This window comes from Gymnoscopelus braueri, assembly GCF_963280865.1.
Source record: "Gymnoscopelus braueri genome assembly, contig: SCAFFOLD_94, whole genome shotgun sequence".
Classification (NCBI taxonomy): domain Eukaryota; kingdom Metazoa; phylum Chordata; class Actinopteri; order Myctophiformes; family Myctophidae; genus Gymnoscopelus; species Gymnoscopelus braueri.
The window spans coordinates 97,260-122,155 of NW_027660586.1; the positions used below are offsets into that span (position 1 = coordinate 97,260).

The following is a 24,896-nucleotide window of genomic DNA, read 5'->3' on the forward strand; positions in this document are numbered from 1 at the left end:
CAAGTTTCAACACTGCACAGGCTATAGAGAAGAGATTAACCACATTCGCCCCCAAATTGCGTAAATAGCCGATCTATAAACTTCACAACACGCTGTGAGTTTGTATATTGGCATACTCTCTTTTGGCCTGGCGGAGACAATAAATGGAACTATGAAGTTAAAGTATAGTTGGCATTGCCAACATGTACAAATAGATTTGCTTTAAATAAATACATCTATTTTATGACCAATTGAACTATTCAAGTTTAAGTAGTTCAATTGGTCATAAAATACCCATATTTCTTTAGAGTGGCATCACTACAGTACACTGTTATGACTGTCCTTATTGCCCTGAAAAGCTGCCATTGTGTCCACCAACACCTCAGGTGCCAAATCTTAAAGGTGATAAATCCACGTCAGAGATGTAAATGCCCCCATCAACACAAATACGATGCTAACAAGCCATTGTGTGTGCCCCTCCATATGATAATGGACTTTCTTGAGTACCTAGACTGGTGTGTTTAAATACCGGAGGTCAGTCAAGTTCTTCATTACTTACCATCTGTGTGAGCTGTGGTAGTTGTAAGAAGACATGTCAATATGAGGAAACAATCACAGGTAAGACCAGAGCCTATGGAGGAAGACACCATCAGAACTGCTCCAGCAGCCAGCAGCATTACTGCTCCAACTCCCAGTGAAGACACTGCCACTCCAGACGGTGCTACACCAGGAGAAACAGGTACGAGGCCCAGGGCAACAGGAGCTCATCAACCCTCACACATTTTGTGTCAATGCCTCTACCAGCCTTCAGTGGTGGAAAAAGTAGGCCTACTCAAATGTTTTACTTATGTAAAAGTATCAATACTGTAATGTAGAAATACTCTGTTACAATTAGAAGTCCGGTATTCAAAATGTACCGTACTTGAGTAAAAATATAAAGGCATTTGCATCAAAATGTACTTAAAGTACCAAAAGTAAAAGTATCTACAAGCTCACGCTGTGAGCTTGTAGATCACAGCGACAAATTTCTCTCTCTCTCTCTCTCTCTCTCTCTCTCTCTCTCTCTCTCTCTCTCTCTCTCTCTCTCTCTCTCTCTCTCTCTCTCTCTCTCTCTCTCCCCGCTTCCACACTATTTCAGTGAAACCGGTTTTGCGACTTGCAAATGTGGGAAATTTGAAAACAAAGGCAACTTGTATGTCCACAGTATGGACAGGGGTGAGGGGCTGCTAAAGTTGTTGTCATGTAATACGGTCACATAGATACGTAGTTACAAAAGGTAAAATACATTTAGCTGCTAACAGTTTGCTCTGTGTGTGTGTGTGTGTGTGTGTGTGTGTGTGTGTGTGTGTGTGTGTGTGTGTGTGTGTGTGTGTGTGTGTGTGTGTGTGTGTGTGTGTGTGTGTGTGTGCATGCACACATTCAGTGCAGGTAAGTGTGACTGGTGTAAAGTTTTGTGTAAGTTACATGTGTTGTAAAAATCAAAATAAAATAATCAGTTTTGTGTAATATGTCACCCCATATCACTATTTTGTGAGAGTCTGTTCGATTTTGTATTGTAAATGGAGTTTTATGTGTATTTAGTTTTCTGTTTACTATTTTGTTTAAGTGTTTGCAGGCACGAAAATCCCGGGGGTACAGGGGGATATGATCCCCCCTTCAGATTGGTCACTGAATGTACAGTAGCCTAAATGGAAAGAACACTGAAGTTCTGAACGAGGAATATCTAGTTACGGCCAGTCCATGCCAAATAACATGGGTAAGTCCTCCCATCAGCCCAATGCACGAGCAAACAAACAAACAATGGTGTAAAGTAACTAAGTACATTTACTCAATTACTGTACTAAAGTACAATTTTGAAGTATTTTTACTTTACTGGAGTATTTCGAGTTTTCAGGACAAATTTACTTCTACTCCATTACAGCTCAGAGGCAAATATTGTACTTTTACTCCACTACAATTATTTGAATTATTTATTTTTTACTTAATTAAGACATTTGAGTATTTTTTTCCACCACTGCTATAGTTACTTTGTAGATTTTGATTATTATTACAAAACATACATTAACCACTTTGCGACACCCGTCTTAATATTTAGAGATATATATATTAGAGAGAGAAAAAAATTAATAAACTCGAAAGTTTCCACGCCCGCGCGCTTCACGTGCGGCCGACCCCCCCTAGCCTCAACCCATATTTTCGCCCGTGACTGTTTGTTGTCTAACATAACACAGTAACAACAGTAACAACAGTATGTATGCCAGGAGGAGTGACACATCCCTGGTCCCTCCCAGAGCACTGTATAAAAGTGAACAGATAGAAGGGTGTCAGTGAGATCTGGGAAAACCTTTCTGAGTTGTTCAAACAAAGGTAAGACTTCTGCAACTCATCAGATCTGTGTGTGTGTGTGTGTGTGTGTGTGTGTGTGTGTGTGTGTGTGTGTGTGTGTGTGTGTGTGCGTGTGGGTGTGGGTGTGTCTGTGTGTGATCGTGTGATTGGAACCACTTGAACCCAAGCATCCCTATTCTGAGGGGAACATTAGTCGAAAATAGCAGATCTACAAGCTCACAAGCTCGGCTATTTCCGGCAAAAATATTTGGTGTAGAGGGGGGGAAAAGAGAGCAGACCATGAACAAAGTGAAAGGTCATGTTTACTAAGTATTGAGGGTTTAAGTTGTTAAATGTCTGAAAATACACATTAAAGGGATAGTTCACCCCCAAAATGACTTGTTTTCTATTTTTTTTGTATTAGTCACCCCATGGAGACTTGAATTCATGATTTCCTTTTTGTTTTTGTCGCATTCCTAAGCCAATAATTTGATGACCGGCAGAGGTTCCGGTAGGAGACACAAATAGCCTCCTTTGTATCTCTTACCGGAACCGCTGCCTACCTCATCTTCAAATTATTGGCCTATGCGACAAAAACAAAAAAAATATCCATGAATTCAAGTCTCCATGGGGACTAATCGATAGAAAAAAAGTCATTTTTTGGTTGAACTATCCCTTTAACAGAAATCCAACACACTATGATTGTAGGGTTATTCCACGCCTCCAGCGCCTATGAAATTATTAAGATTATTATCATGTGCGTATTTCCTGCTTATTTAGGATTATACCGGCGTGGTAGGCTGACATATAAAGGCAGGGATAAGTACATACATATATGAAGGTTAATACTGCCTGTTTGTGGTCATTAACTGTGACATGCTCTATGAAAGTCAACCAAGAGGCACTGGTGAAAAAGTACTCAAATGTTTTACTTAAGTAAAAGTATCAATACTGCAATGTAGAAGTACTCTGTTACAAGTAAAAGTCCGGAATTCAAAATATATTGGTAAGTATTGGTATCAAAATGTACTTAAAGTGCCAAAAGTAAAAGTACAAAAATGTTTGAAAATAGCAGATCTACAAGCTCACAACGCGTCGCATCGCGACGCGTTGTAGATCGTCTATTTTCAAATAAAATAAATAAAATAGGGTTAAAGTGGTTAATGTATGTTTTATAATATAGTGATTTATATCTGCAAAGTAACTAGTAACTAAAGTTTTCAAATAATTCTAGTGGAGTAAAAGTATACAATATTTGCCTCTGAGATGTAGTGGAGTAGAAGTAAAAGTACTGACAATTGGAAATACTCCAGTAAAGTAAACATACCTCTTACTTAAGTACAGTACTTGAGTACATGTACTTTGTTACTTTACACCACTGCCAAGAGGCCTGGTTTCTGAAGGGCATTATAAGGTCACTGCAGATGGGGTTTCTGTGCCATCCAGTGGACGTTTACATTTAAAATCACGTGTCATTCGGTGGGAGGCAACGTCCCTTTAGCTGAATTCCAATACCCAAAATCTCGACCACTCCCACTCGGTCACTGACCCAATTGGTCATTTGCTTTTTGGAGGAGCCGAGTGGAGGAGCCAAGTGGGCTCTCCGAGTGCGCATGGAGCGAGTGTACATGAAGTGTGGGCTTCGACCACTCTTCACATCTCCTCGCGGAAGACTTCCGCATCACGTGTACACGTTTTTTTCCCTTCTCCCGTGACGTGTATACATGGTCCTCCTCCACATGTGGCCACACAAACACTGCTTGAAACCCGAAACCATGCCGTAAACACCCCGCCCATTCGCTGCCCCGAGAGACACACACACACACACACACACACACACACACACACACACACACACACACACACACACACACACACACACACACTTAACTAAAAAGCATTGTTGTATCGGTTTGTTGAAGAGACACATTTTCATAATACTGAATTATAGAGCTTCAACTGATAAAGTATAACTACACGTGAAAGGACCGCAACAAGCAAGCCGCTGGCTTTATTGCATTGTATGATATAAGCATAATACAATTGTTGTAATGTATTGTGCACACTTCATCTGTCTCAAAAGCTAAGAACTACTCATCGCCACACGTGGGTGTCCAGACCTCTTTGAGGAAGGGGAGGTAATGACACGCCATCAGTCGACTGCTGAAAGCACCGTGGAGGTCGTGACAGAGGGGCCATCGGCGGCCGAGGAGGAGGAGCCTTCGGAGGTCGTGACAGAGGGCACAGAGGTAGCTGCTCCTGCGGACGAGGCCGCGGACGAGGTGCCATTGGAGGTCGCGACAGAGGCTGCAGAGGAGAAGGTCGAGGGAGCTGCTCCTGAGGACGAGGCCGCGGGGGAGGGGACGGTCGAGGTAAAGACTCATGTGGGGAAGGCCGGAGAGGAGACCAACACCAATCCACACTCCGTCACCACACCAGGGCGGAGCAGCAAGGTACGCAGGGAAGTGAGCCCGAGCAGCAGCCCGCTGAGAGGTCCAGAGGCGCGGAACCCTGTCCTCAACTACCCACGCAGACTGGAGGCGATCGAGAGGGGAGTCGTGGCACCACCAAAGAAAGGTGGCCTTTGCCTCGAGCCCGGGGCCCTGTCTGACAAAAGTGGGAGGCCAGGAGCCACGGGGATCAGACCAGTCGAGTCTGATCAAGGTGAGGGGCCAAGAGTGCGCATCCATCCATCCAGCTTCAACCGCTTATCCGGAGTCGGGTCGCAGGGGCAACAGTTCCAGCAGAGAGCTCCGGCCTTCCGTGTCCTGAGCAACATTGGCCACTTCCTCCCGGGGGATCCAGAGGCGTTCCCAGGCCAGTGTGGAGATGCAATCCCCCCATCGGGCCCTTGGTCTGCCAGGAAGTCTCTTCCCAGTGTGCAGTGTGCAGGAGTGCGCAGCCCAGCGGAAGTGGAGCTGGAACGGCTGCTCAGAGAGATATCTGAGTGGGCTAATCCACCTGACCTATTCACGCCTGTTCGGTGGGTCATGAGCAGGTTTCGAAAGAAAAAGGTAAAAAGTTAAAAGGTGAGGAAAAGAGAGATGACTGTCCCACCACCGTCCTCTGCGGGGGCTGGTGGTGCGTTTCGTGGCGGCAAATAACACTGCCAGAGGAACTGACATCTCCACTGCTACCCTCCGCGGAGGTTGGCAGTGTTTTGAATAAGGCCAGTGCCATACCGGCAGCTGAGGTTGGGCATGACTGATGTAAAGGCCCACCCAGATGTGGGCCTTTGTGTCCGTTTATGTTCAGTTGGCAGTTGTGGTTAGTTGCACTCGGGTGGACTGGGCTTAAAAGATGCTAGCAGCATGTGCCTGTAACAGGGAAATGGATGAAGCCATTTCCAAATGTGTGCAGTTATGACTGAAGAATTTGAATAACTTGCATGATGATGATGAATGTATTAATTTACTGCCTACCTCTAAGTTGTGATGAAAGGAGTTAAGTAGGGTGCATTGATGACAATAGGAGCGAAATATTTGTGTATCAGGATTTGTGTTTGCCACTTAAGCTCTATTTTATATACTTAGTTGTACGATGATGTTGCGCAAAAACGGCTAAAATGGCTGACCTGCCAGGTTTTGAGCAACTGGGCTTGTAGATCTGCTATTTTACTTATTTTGAAGAGTTTAAAACTTTGCCCATGAACGACATGCCCAAATTAGGAACGTCAAATTGAAAGGGGTTTAAGTGGGATGACAAGAACATATGAGTGTTCCAAAGAAGATGGACTTGTAGTGTTCATTTTAAATGTAGACAGGCAACTATATGTCAGATTAATTTGTGTTCTGGGTTAATTTAACTCTTAAAATGTAAAACAGGTGGTGAATAATTGTTTCTAATTCAATTGGTAGTAATTTGCTTTTGATGTAAAGTTATTTCAATTTTCAAAATAGAATTTGGAATTTTGGATTCTTAAAAGGATTAAAATGACAAATTGGGGGATTTATGTTGAACATGTTTGGTGTGCATAAATGTATGTTATGTGTGAAGTGCGTAACTTTTAAGTTGAGCAACATGTAAGCTGTTCCGAGTATGGGGTTGGAGCTGTTTGCAGACAATGTAAGATGTTCCTAGTATAGACAGTGGTGGAAAAAGTACTAAAATGTTTTATTTAAGTCAAAGTATCAATACTGCAATGCAGAAGTTCTCTGTTACAAGTAAAAGTCCGGAATTCAAAATGTTACTTGAGTAAAAGTACAAAAGTATTGCCATCAAAATATACTTAAAATACCAAAAGTAAAAGTACTAAAATGTTTGAAAATAGCAGATCTACAAGCTCACAGCGTGTCGCTTGTAGATCGGCTATTTTCAAATAGCCTAGTTATAAAATAGGGCTAAAGTGGTTAATGTGTGTTTCACAATATCATAATTTATATCTGAAAAGTAACTAGTAACTAAAGTTTTCAAACAATTGTAGTGGAGTAAAAGTACAATATTTGCCTCTGAGATGTAATGGAGTAGAAGTAAATGTATAGACAATTGGAAATACTCCAGTAAAGTAAAAGTACCTCAACATTGTACTTAAGTACAGTACTTGAGTAAATGTACTTAGTTACTTTACACCACTGAGTATAGACATGTGTGAAGTACATGGCTTACGATGCCAGGCTGTGCCATCACTAAGAGTGCGGCCTACCTATTGTGTTCTCTAAGTGTCCGGAGGGAGGCAACATCCCTTTGTGTCTCTGTGGAGTCAGTGGGGGAAGTCTAGTTTCGTTGGAGATCGGGATAAGCCGGCAGTGAGTAGAGATTAGAAAACTTTATTACACAACTATTCTATATGCTGATATGTTTATAGTTTGTGTGAAGATTCATGTCGGTAATATTGCCGTGGTTGTTTCTGTGTTTTTTTTTACCTTGTTAGTAGAATGTGTGTCTACTGGCGAGGTTAAAGTTAGACATGTTAGACTGTAACCTCACTCCGTCAAATGGAAGAAGCTTGCGACACACATTTTGTTTCACAGCGTACTTGCATCTGAGACTCCGGTCGCAGAATCGATGACAGACGGAGTTTCATTTTTTCAAGCTACTAGGCAGGTGATTGGATGATCCCGCCCCTAGCAGCCGCTGATTGGTTCGGATGCGCAGCAGTTCGGGCAGCTTTACTCTGTGAGCAATCCCAGACCCTCCTTCCTGAAACCAAATGCAAATGAGATTTCCTGAGGGAGGGGGGTTTACCAGGCTAGTTAGACTGAGCTTGTAAGTAATATGTCTGATTACTGGCTTGGTTAGTAGTTTAACTGATCTTCTAGTAGTATGGTTGACTACTGGGAGTGTTAATGTATGTTTGTATTTGTGTTAGTAAATAAAAAAAAACATCAGAGACACAGGTTTGAGTAATATCTACTTTTATTTACACCTCCTATTTCCCGAACTCCTGGCCCATTGTGGCTGCTGTAGCCGATCAGACGTACAGTAGGTGCGACTGGTTGGTGACCGTACAATGATAGTGCTGTCAAACAAGTCTATAGAAGCCATCTATGAAATATATGGGTCCCTGCTTCATCCCTCTCTCAGCTAAGGGGTCATTGGGCTGAAAAAACATTGAAGACCCCTGCTCTAGGGGTATGTGGAGGTACAAAATGGACTCATTTATTTTTGTTATGTTTGATGATAAAACATTGACACCATTGTGTGAACCTGCTGATCTAAAAATAAATAATAATAAATTAAATCAATAACTTGACAAAGCACAACTGTTAAAAAATATATATATATATATATATACATATATATATATATATATATATATATATATTTATTCCACTCCAATGACGATGGACAGGACTCAGACTCGGTTAATGCTTCATTTGTGCTTTATTCGCATGACGCGTTTCGCCGTGTTGGCCTCATCAGGTGCTATACACAGGCGTGACTGATCACTCTGATTTATAGTGACATCCTCCGTGACAACATATACTCTGCCCACCTGTGTGGCTACTCAGTCAATTGTTTATACAATGTATCAAAAGTGGGCAGGTAAAAAAGCAGAAAAAAGTGACAGACAATAATAAAATGCAATACAGAGAGAGAATCCATTCCTATGTGTGTATACACACACACACACACACACACACACACACACACACACACACACACACACACTTGCTTGCTTGCTTATGGTTGTCCATCGAATCCGATGATGACGTCCACTTCTATCGGTGAGTTCTTTGGTGGCTGAATAGCCCTATCCTGGACCCACAAATCCCCCAAAAAGTTATATTTTTATTTAATTCAAAGGAATTTAGTTATACTTATGTTAACGTTATGAGCTTAAATACAAATACATTGGACATAAAAAAGACAATAGAATTTTAATTCTAGTCATTAAGCTACTAATAAAGACTTAAGTAATTAAAGCGGGTCATGTTTGCATGGTTGGAATTGTAACAGCTGAAATCAATAATATATCAGTATTCCGATATTAACCTGTGGGCCACATTAAGTGAAGGTGGGGGCCGCATGTGGCCCCCGGGACGCCAGTTGCCCATGTATGGCATAGACAATCTACAAGCTCACAATGGGACGGGTTGTCATCTATTTTTTTCCCCGTTTGGAGCCTATTTGACACTCATTCTATCGACCTCCCTACTTTGGTGACGACAAAAATAATCGCGGCTTGCTCCTGTGAAAACAACCAATGATTCTCAAAGTTGCACCTTTATGAACACAATAATGCAGGCATATTATTCCATATCTCTTCAAATATATCACTGCAGGCATATTATATTTCAATATCGCAAAATATATCAGTTGCAGAATCTTATGATAGTTCTTTATTTGTATGTAAGAAAAACATTTTCAGGTGCAAACTGGAAATAAACTGACCTGCTCATGTGACTTTTCACACTATTAGTCAAACATGACATTGATAGATTTTAATCAAGACTGTGTGTGTGTATGTGTGTGTGTGTGTGTGTGTGTGTGTGTGTGTGTGTGTGTGTGTGTGTGTGTGTGTGTGTGTGTGTGCGTGTGCGTGCGTGTGCGTGTGCGCGTGTGCGGCGTGTGTGCATCTGTATTTACTTATTCATTCATTCATCAACTTAGTTATTGATTTCCTTTAACTACGTAAAACTTACTGACCTACTGGGTCCCCAGGGATCTATACTTGCTCCTTTGTTCCCTGTACACCACATATATTTAGCTGATCTACAAGCAACAAACACTTAGTATAAGACACACACAGTATGACTGAAACATGCCATCATTTCTTTCTCACTTAGTCGCTCATGTCAGCTGGTACAGTACATATTTACATGTCAAGAGAGAGAGAGAGAGAGAGAGAGAGAGAGAGAGAGAGAGAGAGAGAGAGAGAGAGAGAGAGAGAGAGAGAGAGCACTCTGAACAGAGTACAAGGATGTTCGATTGTGTTTATGGACGATATATCTCATGTGTCAATAGCAAAGGTTGCTTTGCAGTGTCTAAGAAAATGATTTGTTTTTCTTTCAAAAATCCACTTGCCCGATCAGGCAACCAGAAAGCAAGCTCCACTTGCCAGAATATAAAATTATATTATTATCTTTTTACTGGTACTCTTGACAATCGGACAATCATTAATGTCAACCCCTGGAGAGAGTACGGCCCCTCCCCACCCATTACTGCTCCAGTGGCTGACGTGAAACAGACTGCCCCAACCGGCCCAAAAATAATGAACTAGTTCATTACAACATTATTCAAAGTCTTTTTTTGGTTTTAAAATTTTTAAAACCATTACTTTTATACATGTATCATGTGTTTAGACTTTCTTTAACAGGGACTTTGAAAATATGCACGTGTGACCAAGGTAATATGAGGAAAAGCCATGTGACATGCCTGCTCTTTGTCAAACTTGGGTGAAATAGTTCCAGTTAGCTTCATTGGGTAACACCTGAGCGAGCCGTAGACAGCAGCTAATGGTGGGCTCATAAAAGACAACATGTGCCTCGTCAGACCTCATGTCTGTCTGACGTCCTGGGCGGGAGAAGAGTGATGCTTTTGGAGTTTTGACAAGGACTTTCTTCCTCACACAACCCAACTCTATAAGTGCCTGTAGAAGTTCAGATATGGCCATTGGCTGCAGGACATCCTTATAGTGTTCCACCAGTGCCTGTCGTGTGAGTCCAGGCCGGGACATGATGTGGAACAGAACGGCCTCCAGCATGCCTTTACACGCCGGCCCGTTCAGACCGCCGTCCACCAAACGCCACGGTCGACTGATGAAACTCACATCATCTCCATCATCGTTATCAGCTGGTGATGTTGCGGGTGGTGCTGATGGTGAACCTGCATTAGTAGTCTCTTTGGTCCGAATCCTTCCACCCCCCTGCTCCCATGTGACATAGTTTTCCCAGATGTCCTTCTTCCCTGTTTCTCTCACATTCTCTGTCCCCTCTACTGGCTCCATCTCTGTTGATGCAATGTTCGATGCAATGTCTGTGCTTTTCTTGCCCTCTCCCTGTCTCTCTTGTTCCTCTGACTCTTCTATGCTGTTTTTCTCCCCGTCAGTCTCCCCTCCTGAGAATCCACCTCCCCCCTCTCTTCTCTCGGTATCCACAGCCACTCTTTTCCCTGGTGGCTGCTGTTGCCTGTCACAGCCTTCTCTGCATCTCTTGCGGGTCAAGAAGTTGTGCTGGCTTCTCCAGAAGGGATGTTTTCCTTCCTGGGTTGTGTGGAACTGGGGCCTGGACCCGGATTTTGAGGTCAGAATCCATGGGCCGGCATGGCGCATAAGCACCCAACGTGGCCCAAAACCGCCAACTTGCAACACATGACCCTGTTCCTGCAGCTCCTGCACATACTGCTCTAGGTTCCTGGTGCTACCAGATTGTGTTTCTGTCAGGTGTTTGAGTGCCTGGTACAAGTCCTGTTCACTCAAGCCGTTCTCACCCGCCCCATCTAAGCTCCTCTGTATCTCAGCACAGGCTTGCACGTCCTGAGCGGTGTAGCCGTATTGCTGAATCAAACGCACATCACACTCCACAGTGGATGGATACTCCAGAGAGGGTAGGGGTTGAAAAGAATGAGTGAGTATGGAAGACAGCTGAGATGGACCACATTTGAAGAAGTCCAAAGGGGATGAGAGCTCCAGGTTAAATATCTGGTGAGCAGGAGTGTTGCGCATCTGCACACTTATTAAACAGGACTCCACTACAATGCTGTCATTGACACTGAGGTTATGTAATTGAGCTATGCCTGGACTGCAGTATCCTCGCATCATCAGGTACTTTGTGTGTGATGCCTGATGACTCTTCAGATGCAACCTTTTCCACACCTCACACTCATCAGCTTCATTGTTGTTATCTTCATCATCATCTTCCTCCAGTGTTGCCATACTCTTGGCAACTTCATTGTCCACCAAGTTACTGTCCACCATTACCACCTGCTTGGGTATAGACACGTGCACAGACACTAATCCTAGAGTCATTAGGCTGAGGAATGCTGCACAAGCTCCGCCTGGGGATTCTAGAGAGAACTGAACCATGCTAGAAAAGTCCTGGGGTTCCTCTGAAGCTTGGGCTGCAGGGCTTGACGATGGTACCAATTGAGTCTGCTCCTCCAGGTAAGTAGGGTCCCCCACATGGTCCTCAGTGGATGAGTTAACTGTCAATGGTCTGATGTTTGTCTCCTTGTCACACTTGTTTTCTTTCTCCCTGCAACTCTTCCCACCCTTCTTTTCTTTCTCTTCCGGACTTACTTCCCCCAACTCCTTTCCTCTGCCCCCTAACCCATCTCTCCATTCTGTTTCATTGTAGAATGCAATGAAAGGCATGTCATCTACTGACCCAATGTCATTCACTGTCCTTATGAACTTGAAGGCATCTGTGCACAATGTGGCAGGGAAACGCCACAGAAAAGACCTGAAGTATATCTGAGACATCTGGTAGGACATGGGCAGGATGGGCAGGGTTCGGTTCTTCTTGGGCCCACACTTGTCACTGACACGACGGCGGCTGACCACACCTGTCTTCTTGCACTGGATGAATACTTGATGCAACGCTTCCTGACTATATTTACTATTGATGTTGAAGGTCTGGAAGGACCTGGTTAGCTTCATCTGAGAGTTAGACAACAGAGTGCTCTGCATCAAGTTATTTAACACGATGGCGTGAATGTCGTCTGTACAACTGAGTGAGTCTTCCAAGCATATTCCTTTACCCTCATCTATGGTGTAAACCTTAAACCGTGAGAAAAGCTCTTCCTTGGTATTGGGGACAGCCATGTTGTTGCAGGAGCTCATGTCAGAGCTGAACTTCTGCCTTAGGAGCCTGATGAACTCGGAGAATGCTGCAGCGCAGTCCTTGGGGTCATCTGGGTTAGTGGGTTTCTTTTCCTCCAGAAGTTCCATCAGAAGCTTGTCCTGGTACGCCTCAGCTAAACACACCCGGTAGTTCAGCAGTGTCTGAGGATTCTTGAGGATGGTACACATGTGTCGCCCGATAACGACAGACGTTTTATCTTCAGATATCTCAAACTCTGTGTACAGCAAGGCCCTCACAACACAGGAGGGAACAAACTGCCTTGTCATCATGCTGTTGAGCAGATGTGAGGCCACACTACAGAGCATCATCAGTGAGTCTTCCTGTATGGACCATATGAAACGCTGTCTTGTCATTTTCTTCAAAGCCAGATGTTCTATTTCATCATGGGTGGGGCTACATATCTTTAGCTCTTTTGTTTTCTTGCATGTGGGTTGGACGACAACCTTCTTTGGTGTTTTCCTCTTCCGTTTCCTACCTCCAGCCACCTGCTGGTCCACGCTAGCAGGCTCCTCTGCTACCTCAACACTTTCCGGTGTGATCCAGTCCCAGTTGCGTTTAAGGTGTGCAAAGAAGCATGAATCCAACCCTCCAGCACCTCTACCGTCCCCTGGAATCGAACCGTCATCACACAGCTCATGGGAGCCTTTGAGCAAGTATGCCAATCTCTGGAAATTGTCGCGGTCATGTGTCAAAGGAAGTCCTACGATCCCTCTCTTAGTACGGTTCACTCCCAGATGTGTATTGAGGGAGACACACATAAGGTCAAACCAGTAGTTTTCCACATCTTTGACTGTGGTGAACATGTAGTGTCGCCTCTCAAATGGTTTGTCGGGTGGATCTTTGACCAGCCAGTAGTGAGGCTCAGAGCTGGTTGTGTCAACAATCGTGGAAGTTTTCTTCAAGTAAACAGATACCTTCTGTTTTTCCTGAAACATCTCCACTGGACCAAATTGGAGCAGACCCATATAGGCCAGTCTCTGCAAGTGCTCATGGAAAAAGAAGACATACTTCTGTTTGTAAAGAAGCTGCGATTTCAAAGTACCGGGTAAGAATCTGACAAGACAGTGTTGCTTCACAGGATCCTTCAGGTACGTTGCCAGCCCATCTACCATGTAGTTTATCTGTGTGACCTGTATAAAGATGGAGAGAGGCAAGCAGAGCAGCACATCTTCAATGAGGCCCCAGCCGCTGCCAAACTCCTTGTGTATGGGAACCGGAGGAATGAATCTCTTCCAAGAGATCTCATCCACATAAACTCTCAGATTTGGGGGAGCCGACATTCCATCTGGCTGAGCCGACGTTCCATCCGGCAGAGCCAACATCCCATCCAGGTGAGGAGACCCTGCATTCCACCGGTCCCCCGTATGGGAGGAGAGATCTTCAGAGGAGGTGGTTTGTCTGGGTGCATCTGGTGAATTATGTGCGTTGCCGAATTGGGGATTGTTGCCTGAGAATGACGGATTTGAGGGCTCAGGGTGTTCACATGATAATGTGTGTGTAGCACCAGCATTAGAGGCAGTTCTGTCCGTGGGAGACTGGCTGGATGGGTGTGTACCCCTGGTGCTCTGCTGGAGCGGGTGCCCATGCAAGAGGTACCAAAGGAAGGTATGGATTACACGCAGACGTTGCATCTTGGGTTGATATCCCCAAGCCCTGCCCATTCCTATGACTGTTGTGGGTTTGAAGTCAACAGGTGTGTCAGCATTCTCTTGAGCCTGCAGCAGATGTGCAATGGAGAAGGATCTGGAGGTCTGGAAACAAACAGCGCTCTTCACTATATCATCGTCAGGCTGAATGGAGGGGTGAACCACAAAATCAACCTTTTTGTTGATACCATCCCGTGTGACTGTGGTAGTGAATATCTTAACCAAGCCCTCTCTGGACAGACTATGTATTATACGTTGAATAGTCTTCTTACACACTTTTGTAGTCATGCCATGCGTCTTCTCTTCATCGTTGATCATTTTTTGAAGCATGCCAATTCCTTCTATGATCTTGAGGCTGTGGACAGACTCCACAATCATGTTCTTCCTCTTCAGGAGACGGTATGTCTCATGAGGCTGCGGTATCTTACTGGCCTGAGCCTTTTTGGATCGCCCAGCACACTGGACCTGTTTTGGAATCTCCTCGACTGTAATGCTGTCACTGCTTGCACGGCTGGCTACATTCAGAGATCCATTCTTTCCCAGGGAGACCTCTGGGCTCATGATGGATACCTCTTCTTTCTCCACTGTGGTTTTGTGTTTTCCTTTGGATTTTGACCTGAAAGGTGAGGATGGTGTATTCGGGATTTGAAGCTTGTTTTTTGGGATTGCAGATGAACAGAGCAACTTGTTTCGCTCCTTTGCAAACTGTTGCAAATGGTTACTCATGCTCTCGCACTTGTGGCTGATGTATTTGGTGACCCTCTGCTTGCCTTCATCTTCCATGAATGCCTTAATCATGCCAGACCTGTCCAGCATTCGGCATATCATACGAGTCTCCAGTTTGCCAATGTGCATCCTTGAGCCTATGGCCTTCAACGAAATACCTCTGGTACCAACAGAGAGCACAAGGTGATAGGCCTGCATGAGGACATCCCGCTCCATGATCCGCCCTTTGGAAGACAAACCCACTGCACTTGTCCCAGCCCCATCTTCATCATCATCATCATCTTCCGCAATCAGTTCCTTCCTAACAAATGGCTTTATCAGTTGAAAACAGCGCGTTGTTACTTTAGTCGCTCTTTTGGTGGCACAAGTGCCAGCGTTGGGTTCCGAGTCCTCCACGGGAGCATTGATTATCCTGACCAGCTTGGCAGATTGCATATACTGCTGCACCAACCTGAATGTCCTTTGTGTCACTTTAAGTTGTTCTCTGAGAGAGACTACAGTGGCAAACTGACCAGGTGTCTCCGCTAGAATGTTGGACATGGACTCCATCAAAATGTCATATTTGGTCCTCCTGTTTACATGGAAGCGGTTGAGCAGCAACAGTATGGAGTATTGCTGCTGTCCATTGTGCATTCGAATCACATACGTTTGCATGCTGATGAGGCCATTCTTGACAAGAGACTTCCGTAAGTAATACAACTTTTTGGCATCAAACCTGAGAGAGATTTCCAGGTCCCTTTGTACCTCCCCTTGCCAACGAGCTCGCCCTACGCGTTCCAGTATACAGTAGGTGTGGTCAGCGAGGTTCAGGTCAGGGTCGCCCTCAGGACCAATCAATGCACGGAATCTGACTTCCTGCGATGCCACAACAACAAGCCTCCGGCCAAACCTTTTGAAAGCCTCTTCTAAGCGGAGCAATGCAGTGCTGACGTTGGAGCGGACAATATTGGTGACATCTTTCCTCTCTTTATACAATGCACAGGAGCCCTGTACGCCATTCTTGTCTTCCACTATGACATGGGTCGGGTAGATCTCTGTCCTTTGTTGTTGGTTAACAAGCGCCTCCCTTGTCTCAATCCCTGTTTCTGGGTCAATGTCTGCAAACCTGTCAGAGAGTAGAACGTCATCCCTCTCCTTTGGAAGTTCATAAAAGCTCAAGTCACAATTGCAGATCAACGCCTTCCAAATGAATTCCTTGGTGTGCAGGTCTAGTTTGAGAGGAAACTCTGGCTTTCTACCCTCCAGACGTATCCACAGAGAGGGAATGGTGATTCCATCCAGACCGTCCAATGCTACCTCATTCTCCACTATGCTCAGTGCATCCATAGCATTGTATTGGCTCGGACGTCAAGTAAGTAGGTCAGATTTAGCTTATTGTAGACATCAGCTGAGCGACCAGCTAATGGTGTTAGATAGATAGTCTTGTCTAGAATCTATAGGATAGAAACGCATTGTATGTGCACTAACGGATTTCAAAACAAAAGAAAAATCAACATGGTAAGAACCTACTTCGCAAAAGTTGTTACATCATGTCATATAAATTCTTAGAAAGATGAAGACGTTACTTCAACCTTCCCCATTCCTTTTATACGATTTGCCGTGATGTAGACGTGATGTTGCTGTGATGTAGATGTGATGTTGCTGTGATATAGATATATCCATATTTGGGCACAGCAGTGGAGGACGTCCATACTTGGAAAGTGCATGGAAGGACTAGGGGGAATGATGTCACTATGATGTCAGACATGCCCAAATATGGATGTCCATGATGTCAGACTGGCCTTCAAGTAGCCTCTTTGGTCTGCAATATAGGGTAAATATGAATAATATTAATATTAAATAATAATACATCACACTTATATAGTGCTTTTCATAGTACCCAAAAATAAACAACTTTATAAAAAAAAGGCTAAACATTGAGCAAGGACAAAAACATAAGCTAAGACTAAAAGGCAGAAAGGGAGATTTGATTTGAGTTAGGCGGGGAAAGTGAGTCTGAAAAGGTGTGTTTTGAGGGAGGCTTTGAACAAGGCAAGGGTGGGGTCGGCTTTGATGTGAGGTGGGAGTGGGTTCCAAAGGGAGGGGGCTGCAACTCAAAAAGCCCTGTCACCCCAGGTGTGTTTGTTATTTTTTTGTGGTATTTCCAGGAGATTGGCATCCCCAGACCTGAGGGAGCGGGAGGGAGCGTGGCGTTGGAGGAGGTCAAGTATTATCATTAACATTAATATTAATATGAATGAGAATACAATATATATGGACAACAGGGATCTCCATATATGCATAAAATGGACAAGGACAGACATCGCCATAATGGGCATAAAGGAGACACAGTCAGACAGACAGATATGTGGTCTGTATGTGTCTGTGTCATAGAGTTAAAAATAATAGAGAGGGCACCGGAAATCCTCTCCCATCCACTTGCATTGAGTTGCTCACCCAGTGCATGAGGCAAAATCACCCTTCTTCCGGGTTGTGAAATGTAATGGGTGAGGCCTATTTGGGGCTTCTGTGATGCGGTTTTGCGTCACCTCTGTGCGCTGCCCCGTGCGCAAGCTTGTGCGCAAGCTTGTGAGTCGAGCCCATTGGTCGAAACCGTTTTCGCACGAATGACCAGCATGTCCAATGCGCTTCAATGCAACCACTGGGTTCTGGGGGCTTGGTCTGTGTCCCTTTTATGCTCATATATGGAGATCCCTGACGTCATCAGTATATGCTCCTATATGGGCATTCCCATATATGGGCGTATCGGTCGGCAATGGCTGTTCCGGACAACCGCCTATCCGACCGACTTCAAACCGACTGTGCCTGGTGTCGGCCAGGCACAGTCGGTTTGAAGTCGGTCGGATGGTTTACTGGAACGATGAAAGTTGGAAATGCATGCCCCACCCGGTTATACAATACCCATTGTACCCATTTTCAGAGTACCCGTTGTACACAACTGCCAATGTCCCTTTTATGCCCATATATGGAGATTTCTGTATCTGTCTGTCTGTGTCCCTTTTTATGGAGTTCCGTGTCAGGCATGCCCAATTATGCAGTCCAGGCCCGTATCATATTAATCAGGGGATTCCATATATGGTGATTTATGTTTTGGAGATCCGCTGATCTGAACGACTGCGCATTACGGCCATAGTTATTATGAAACCTGGAGTGGTCACTGGAACTCCCCGCCCATAGAGTACAGAAGTCCTGACGTCACTCGTTCATCCCCTGGGTTGCGGAAGTCATTTCTCTATGGAGAATAACATTGGGTCATCTTAGATTCGTCTCATACTGTATAAGAATTGTGGTCCAACAATAAACAAACTGTCTCTGCGATATTGTCAGGGAGGTGGCTCTTTATTGTTTACGATAGTCAGTCATATTTGATACAGTCTGTTTCTGGCGAAGATTTTACAAATTCGGCGTAAGTAGCATTAGCGTTTTCTCACCGTCATGGGCACATTGGTCAGGTCGGCAGTTTTGGACAACTACAGATCCAATCCAATCTTTTTGCAAACAGTTAATAAAGTATTCAATCAATCAATGCACTACCACTTTGCAACTCTCACCAAAATGTAGGCCCAAATGAGCAGATATGTTCAGATGCTTCGAGCTGGTAGGAATTATGAAGCCATGCAGCTCAATTTCAATAAGTTGTACGAACAATACCAACATCTGTCCCACCATAAGCCACATGTAATTTTAACACCAGCTCATCCGTCCCCCCGTCCCCCCAAAGAAACTGGGTCCTGGTTGCTTGATGGGTTATGGATACCTGGGCATGATACTGTAAGTCTAAATATTGTTATTCACCTTTTTCTATTGCTTCTGTGCTCTGTGAGAGTGGAACCAACTGTAGTGATTATATTCACCATCATTAGATTTAAACAATCTGCTTTGTTTGTGCTATGATTTTGACATTTGTTTTGTAATACAATGAGTTAATCACCATTATACAGTCCCTTGATCATAGCAGAATCAATTGATAAAGATAATTGACAATATTTGGACATACAGTAAATATACTTAATCATGAAGTATAGATCCCAATGCTCTACCAAAGTCAACATCACTTTAAAACCTAAGACCTAAATTCTCACATTATCTAAAGAGACATCTTTGTCTAGCTGAACTTCAACAGAAACTGATGGCTTATTTCTTCCCCGTATCAAGAAGACAATATCAACAAAGACAGATCAACTGTAGTTTTTATGTATTTATTATTATTTATTGTTGCCAAAATTGCAATAGAAATACAAATCTGATACAAAGTTCAAATTCACAGTGAGAAACTATTCCAGTCATGATTACGTACCATTTTCTCTACTCTACAGTCCAAAACAATCATTTAAACAATCATTTAAAGCAGTGGTCAACTGGTCTCACACTGCGAACAAAATGTAGCATTGACCACGAAGTCAGGAACCACAATACGAAGTCATACAAATTCAATAATGTGCTTTTAAGTTGTTCTGTTTGGGTCGGGACCCGAACTATTGAGAAACACTGGCAATTAGTGCCTTCATCATTACTGGAGCTATTTCAGTCCGGCAGTGAAAATACTACGGATTGTTCAAATTTTACACAATCAACTTCAAAGACTCTTAAGGCATTAGTTAAAACAAACACATACTTCATACCAGTAGTTTTCAACTGGTGTTCAGTGGTCCTCAAACGTTCTAATGTCAAGGTTTGGTATGCATTAGGCCATGGATCACATAACCTCTGCATTAGGCCATGGATCACATAACCTCTGCATTAGGCCATGGATCCAAATGGACCCGGGTCCGTTTGTACACTCTCAGCAGAGCTACAGACCCGTAAAGATCCATTTCTATCAATCATTCAGCTGGGCTGGAACTCACTCAAGGACCCCTGGGGGTCCCCACTTTGAGAACCACTGTTCAAGATTATTAGGACTAATTAAGCTGGGACATCCGGTACAGTGAATGCATTTAAACCCTTAAACTTGAATTCATTTGTTGACCGGGGTCCCCCAGGGAGATGTACTTGACCTTCTAATTTCCCCAAAAGTTAGCCTATTATTACTTGCCCAGAAAAGACACGAAAGTTTATCCCCCAAACTACAGAAGCACTTCAAGGACTAAGACATTTCATTGTATACAGAGTCAAGTACAATTACATTTTGAACCATCTCAAGGCATCTGAATAAAACCATGTAATGGCAGGGTTCATTTCACATCAAACGTGATTGTTCTGTTCAATTCATTCACAAACACGTTGTAAAAACATATATTACTGAATTTTAGTACACACATTTCACCCTGTGAAAATGTGACATTTATTTTATGATCCGTTTTTCTAAAATCTTCCCGGAGAACAAAAATGGGTTCAACCAATCACAGCTACCCAACAAATTATTTTCATCTCCCAGCAGCAGGTGTCAGTAGTGTACCAGATGTCCTTTCTTTAGTCTGTTCTAGTTATGTCGGTGTACACATAAGGATACAAAGACCTTAACCACTCAGACCTTACATACAACTTCTCACCAGCAAATAGTGAAAATAACTTTTTCATTATTTTTTAAATGTATTGGAGACTCTTTGAAAACAAGCTCAAAATAGGGACGCATGTTGAAAAGTGGATAAGGAGTAGCACAACGTCACAACGTTATGTTAAACCATCCGCTTTCTTTTGTCCAAGAATTTGTCCAATTAAATAAAATAGAATAGATTTTATTGAACAGCAACAATTTCACCTCTCAATTGCATTTTTGTTCGTGATGAGACTGCTGCCAAATGGCCTCAAATCCAGTAGAATGCATAAGTCTAAGGAACGCTTCCTGTAATCTAGACTAGGACTATGCATACGTCTAAGGAATGCTTACTGTAAATCTAGACTAGGACTATGCATAAATCTTGAGGCAGTGTTTCTCTTCTCAAATGGTGCATCCCTAGGGGTATGCAGAGGTACTACAGGGTGCACGTGAGAGAGAATGGTGAAATGTATTTCTGTCATGTTTAATTATAAAACATCGACACACTTTGTGTGAATCTGCTCCCGTTATTCAATACAAAGCAATATTATTTGCTGTTAATGCCATTTCATTTTGAAAATATTTAGATCAAAACTGGACTTAATCTATCTGCTCACAAGATACTAATTGCAACTCTTTCACTCCATTTCTTATTTGTAATGTTATATTGTTTAAAATGTAGGTTATCATTCATTCATAGCATCATATGCTAGCTATACTTTTCTATTGCAGTTTTCTAAGCAAAATGTAGCAATAAAAGTCAAAGTAAAAGTGTGAGAACCACTGAAGGAATGAATGCTGTTCGTCTAGGGAAATGCATCAGTCTAATGGAATGCATAGAAGTTGTGCAGTCTCTACAAATCAACTTGTAAACTTTACAAAGACAGTTTGGGAAATATTGCATTAGGGTCCCCCACACGTATCAAAGAATAAACTTGCCAAATCTACAGGAATAATACAAAAGATCATACAAAGTAAGACAACAAATTATAAGGAGTGATTTCAATAAGTGAAAAATTAAGTAGTATTTCCCTTCAAAGCAAACTATACAAAGCATGAAGTAGAAACATAAAAAATTGAATCTATTCAAAAGAATGGGATGGTACTTGACAGCAGAACTGAAACGCACATTGCAGCGTATCCTGGCTGTTGAATACCGTGCCATTGTTTTGAATGGGACATTATGTACCAGGTCATGTGGTCCCAGTGCACTGTCCAACCTGGACACACCTGTAGATTGAAAACGCAATCACAATAGACAAAATCAGCATGAGTATATTTCACATCAATGTGTCGTGTCACATCGCGACACGTCGTGAGTTTGTAGATAGGCCATTTTTTGAAAATATATTTTTATAAACGTTAAAATAGGGCGTGATTGATTCAATTCAATAAGTGATTCAATTCAGGAAGAAAAAAAAAGTATCACGACAATGATATCTAGTCTGATAAGTTATCGATATAACACCGATATTTGTCCCAGCCAGAGTCTGGCTCTGCTCCAGGTTTCTAACCATTAAAGGACAGTTTTGTCCTCGTCACCGTCCCCAAGTGCTCATGGGGTAACGTCGGGTCTCTGTAGAGTATATGTAAAGTGTCTTGAGACAACTTGGCACTATATACAGTACATACAACTGGTGAAATGGACATTTACATATATCAAGTAAGTGCTTTAAGAACTACAGCATACCATAGTCTGGATAACATTGGTCAAAAGTTCTCATATTTCTGGTTATGTAGTGTAAGATACTGGTCATCAGTGTCAATTCTTTCTAAGATTCTATTTTATTACTTGGCATAATAGTGATAGGATATTTCTTTTCCCAGAGCTAACTTGGAGGATGGGCCCCACTTTACCCCTGTGCTGGGGAACAAACCAGGCTCTACCTCAGTGTGTTGACTAAACTACTTTTATATACAGTGAAATGACCCTCTAATACTACGGACTCCATTTCCCACAGTCAACTGTGTGACAGTAATAGTGTTACAGCTGGGAAGTGAGTTATCAATGTGATAGCCCGATTTTCATTTGTTGCTCTATGACATCAATAATGCACCCGATAATATTGCAACCGCACATTTTAAAGCTTTCGTGTGCTTTTTCTTTCACTATTAATTGCGTATGTGATTCAAACATCATAGAAAGTGTGTCGATATGTGGCGATTATGCAGTTGAACAGATGATGATCATAAGCCTTTGTTTGCTACAGGGATGATTTTGTCTTCATTTATCCAAAACCCTGTGCAAACTATTCAATTGAAACCTGCAATCGGAAACCAAGTCCTCCCTGTTAAGACTCTACATGAGTGACTCCTGGACCCCCAGTTTGACATGCATTACCTCACGGACCCCCATTTGGTATGATTTTTGTTTTATCTCCGGGAACCCCAATCTACTCTGTAAAATCCTTAGTGTTATCTTAACTCTGAGAGTGGTTCCATTTGTACACTCAGAGTTACAGACCCGTAAGGATCCATTTGGCTCCTAACTATTTAGCTGGGGACCCCCTGGAACCCCCTCAAGGACCCCTGGGGTCCTTGAGGGGGGGGTCCTCGGATTCCTAGTGTGCAGTTAGGTGCATGCAGAAGGTCAGGGGTCCAGGTGGGATCTTCTAACAGGAGCTGGTTCTGAAGGTTGGTGGATCTCCTAACAGGAGCTGGTCTGCAGGTTGCTCTCGGTGAGGATGGAGGTGATGGCTGAGGCGTCGTACAGGTCATCATCCTCGTCCTCTGAGCTCAGCGCTGATGAGTCCAGGGCGGCGCGTCTCATCGTCTGCACCTTCCTCCTGGAATACACAAGAGCGCCAAAATGATTCGTCTCGGCCAGAGGCGTCATAATTAGTTTAGTTTGATATCATAATTTCATTTAACTTGGTATAATAATCGTTTGGTATTCATTTGGGGGAACAAATGAATACCAAAACAAAGCAGCGGCAACCACTTTCTAAAATTCTGCAATTGGTCAGTTGGGAATTAAAACCAGGCTCTATTGTGTAACACAGTGGTGTAAAGTAACTAAGTGCATTTACTTGAGTACTGTACTTAAGTAAAATGTTTAGGTATTTGTACTTTACTTGAGTATTTACAATTTCCAATACTTCTACTCCAATACATCTCGGATCCAAATATTGTACTTTTACTCCACTAAATTTATTTGAAAACTTTAGTTACTAGTTACTTGTTAATTAGTGTGGTTGCCCTAACAGGGCAACCGGAGTATTGTTATCCTCCAGAGGCCCTAGCGGTTTATTTTCAACCGCATCTCCTCCCACAGTTTATTTTTCCCAATTTAGTGCCATATGTCAAAATGACCGGCTTCACCGGGAATCGTGTGCTTGTATTTTGCTAAGAGATTGGTTACATAGTTTAAAAAATAATTACACCAGTCGGCCTCATGGTGGCGCTATAACAGCCCACTTTACGTTTTGGCCTATAACTCTTGAACCGTAGGTTGTAAAATAAAAATCTTTTTTCCCCTAGATACCTTGGGTCATGACGCATTTGTGACAGGATAGATTTTCCGCCATTTTGAATTTTGTTCAAAACACACTTTTAGCTCCTCCTCCCACAAATTGTGTCCAAATTTCCTATGTCAAAAATCGGTACACATGATCTCTGGGCCCATGCGATAAACATATCCAAACGGCATTTTGATAGTCCTTACCGTTCGTCCGTAAATGGCTTCCAAAGTTAGTGGGAGGGAACCGTTTTACCAAAAATGCCAGAAATCACAAAGTATTTTTTTCTCGGAAACCGTAAGTGCTAGAGTTAAAAGACTTTGAAGGGAGGTTCATAATTTAGTCCAAAATTATTGAAAAAATAATTACACTAATCGGCCACATGGTGGCGCTATAACAGCCCCCTTTACGTTTTGGCCTATAACTCTTGAACCGTAGGTCGTAAAATAAAAATTTCTTCTCCCCTGGATTCCTTGGGTCACGACGCATCTCCCCATATAGGCCACGCCCATTTGCGTCAGGATCGATTTTCCGCCATTTCGAATTTTCTTCAAAACACACTTTTAGCTCCTCCTCCCATATATTTTGTCCAAATTTCACAAAAATACACACATCTCAAAATACACGATCTCTGGACCCATGCAATAATCTGGACCTAAACAGAATTTTGATAGTCCATACCGTTCGTCCGTAAATGGCTTCCAAAGTTAGCAGGAGGGGCCCGTTTTACAAAAAAGCCCACAAATCACGAACAAAACGTCCAGTCAATCCCAAATTTGAATCACATGTCAAGTGTGGTTTACTCAACAAATCCCCAAAAGAATTTCCACTTTGATCCATAGGGGGCGCCACAAATGCTCAAAATGTAACCGTTTGATGCAAAAACCTTATTTTGGGGGATCAATCCTCTCAAAATGAAACGCAAGTGATCTCAGGAGTTACGTGACAATGTAATTGGCACAGCCTGCGACGGTATTCCTCCCAGCGTATTACTCGAGTCCCGGCGGCAGCGACCCGCGACTAGCGTCGGCGCAACCAC

The 24,896-nt window shown here is 43.1% G+C and overlaps 3 protein-coding genes across 5 annotated transcripts in view; 1 reads left to right on the forward strand and 2 right to left on the reverse strand.

The window, feature by feature from the left end:
• The first annotated feature begins 596 nt into the window (after positions 1–596).
• Positions 597–7,485, forward strand: LOC308081413 (uncharacterized protein). 2 transcript variants are annotated; one of them, XM_080457786.1, is made up of 2 exons: positions 597–718; positions 4,388–7,485. In XM_080457786.1, the coding sequence occupies exon 2, from the start codon at positions 4,446–4,448 to the stop codon at positions 5,328–5,330; it is 885 nt and encodes a 294-aa protein (XP_080313912.1). In that variant the 5' UTR covers positions 597–718; positions 4,388–4,445; the 3' UTR covers positions 5,331–7,485. The 2 variants fall into 2 exon arrangements, with proteins under 2 accessions (XP_080313912.1, XP_080313911.1); XM_080457785.1 differs by lacking the exon at positions 597–718 and adding an exon at positions 2,317–2,346.
• A 2,647-nt stretch (positions 7,486–10,132) lies between these two features.
• LOC308081412 (general transcription factor 3C polypeptide 1-like) lies at positions 10,133–16,246 on the reverse strand (the record flags this gene model as incomplete). The annotated part of the gene is made up of 1 exon (XM_080457784.1): positions 10,133–16,246. One exon carries the CDS (start codon positions 16,244–16,246, stop codon positions 10,133–10,135), a length of 6,114 nt encoding a protein of 2,037 aa, XP_080313910.1.
• Positions 16,247–19,140: 2,894 nt separating this feature from the next.
• The window catches only part of LOC308081411 (cingulin-like), a 65,282-nt gene continuing 59,526 nt past the window's right edge, over positions 19,141–24,896 (reverse strand). For both annotated transcript variants that reach the window (XM_080457783.1, XM_080457782.1), the window contains one exon: positions 19,141–23,185. In XM_080457783.1, the coding sequence (XP_080313909.1) occupies positions 23,047–23,185 (139 nt within the window). In that variant the 3' untranslated portion in view covers positions 19,141–23,046. The remainder of the gene's footprint in view (positions 23,186–24,896) is intronic.

Bases quoted from the DNA above. Each gene is read 5' to 3' on its own strand.
- LOC308081413 (XM_080457786.1), top strand. From the start codon at position 4,446: ATGACACGCCATCAGTCGACTGCTGAAAGCACCGTGGAGGTCGTGACA.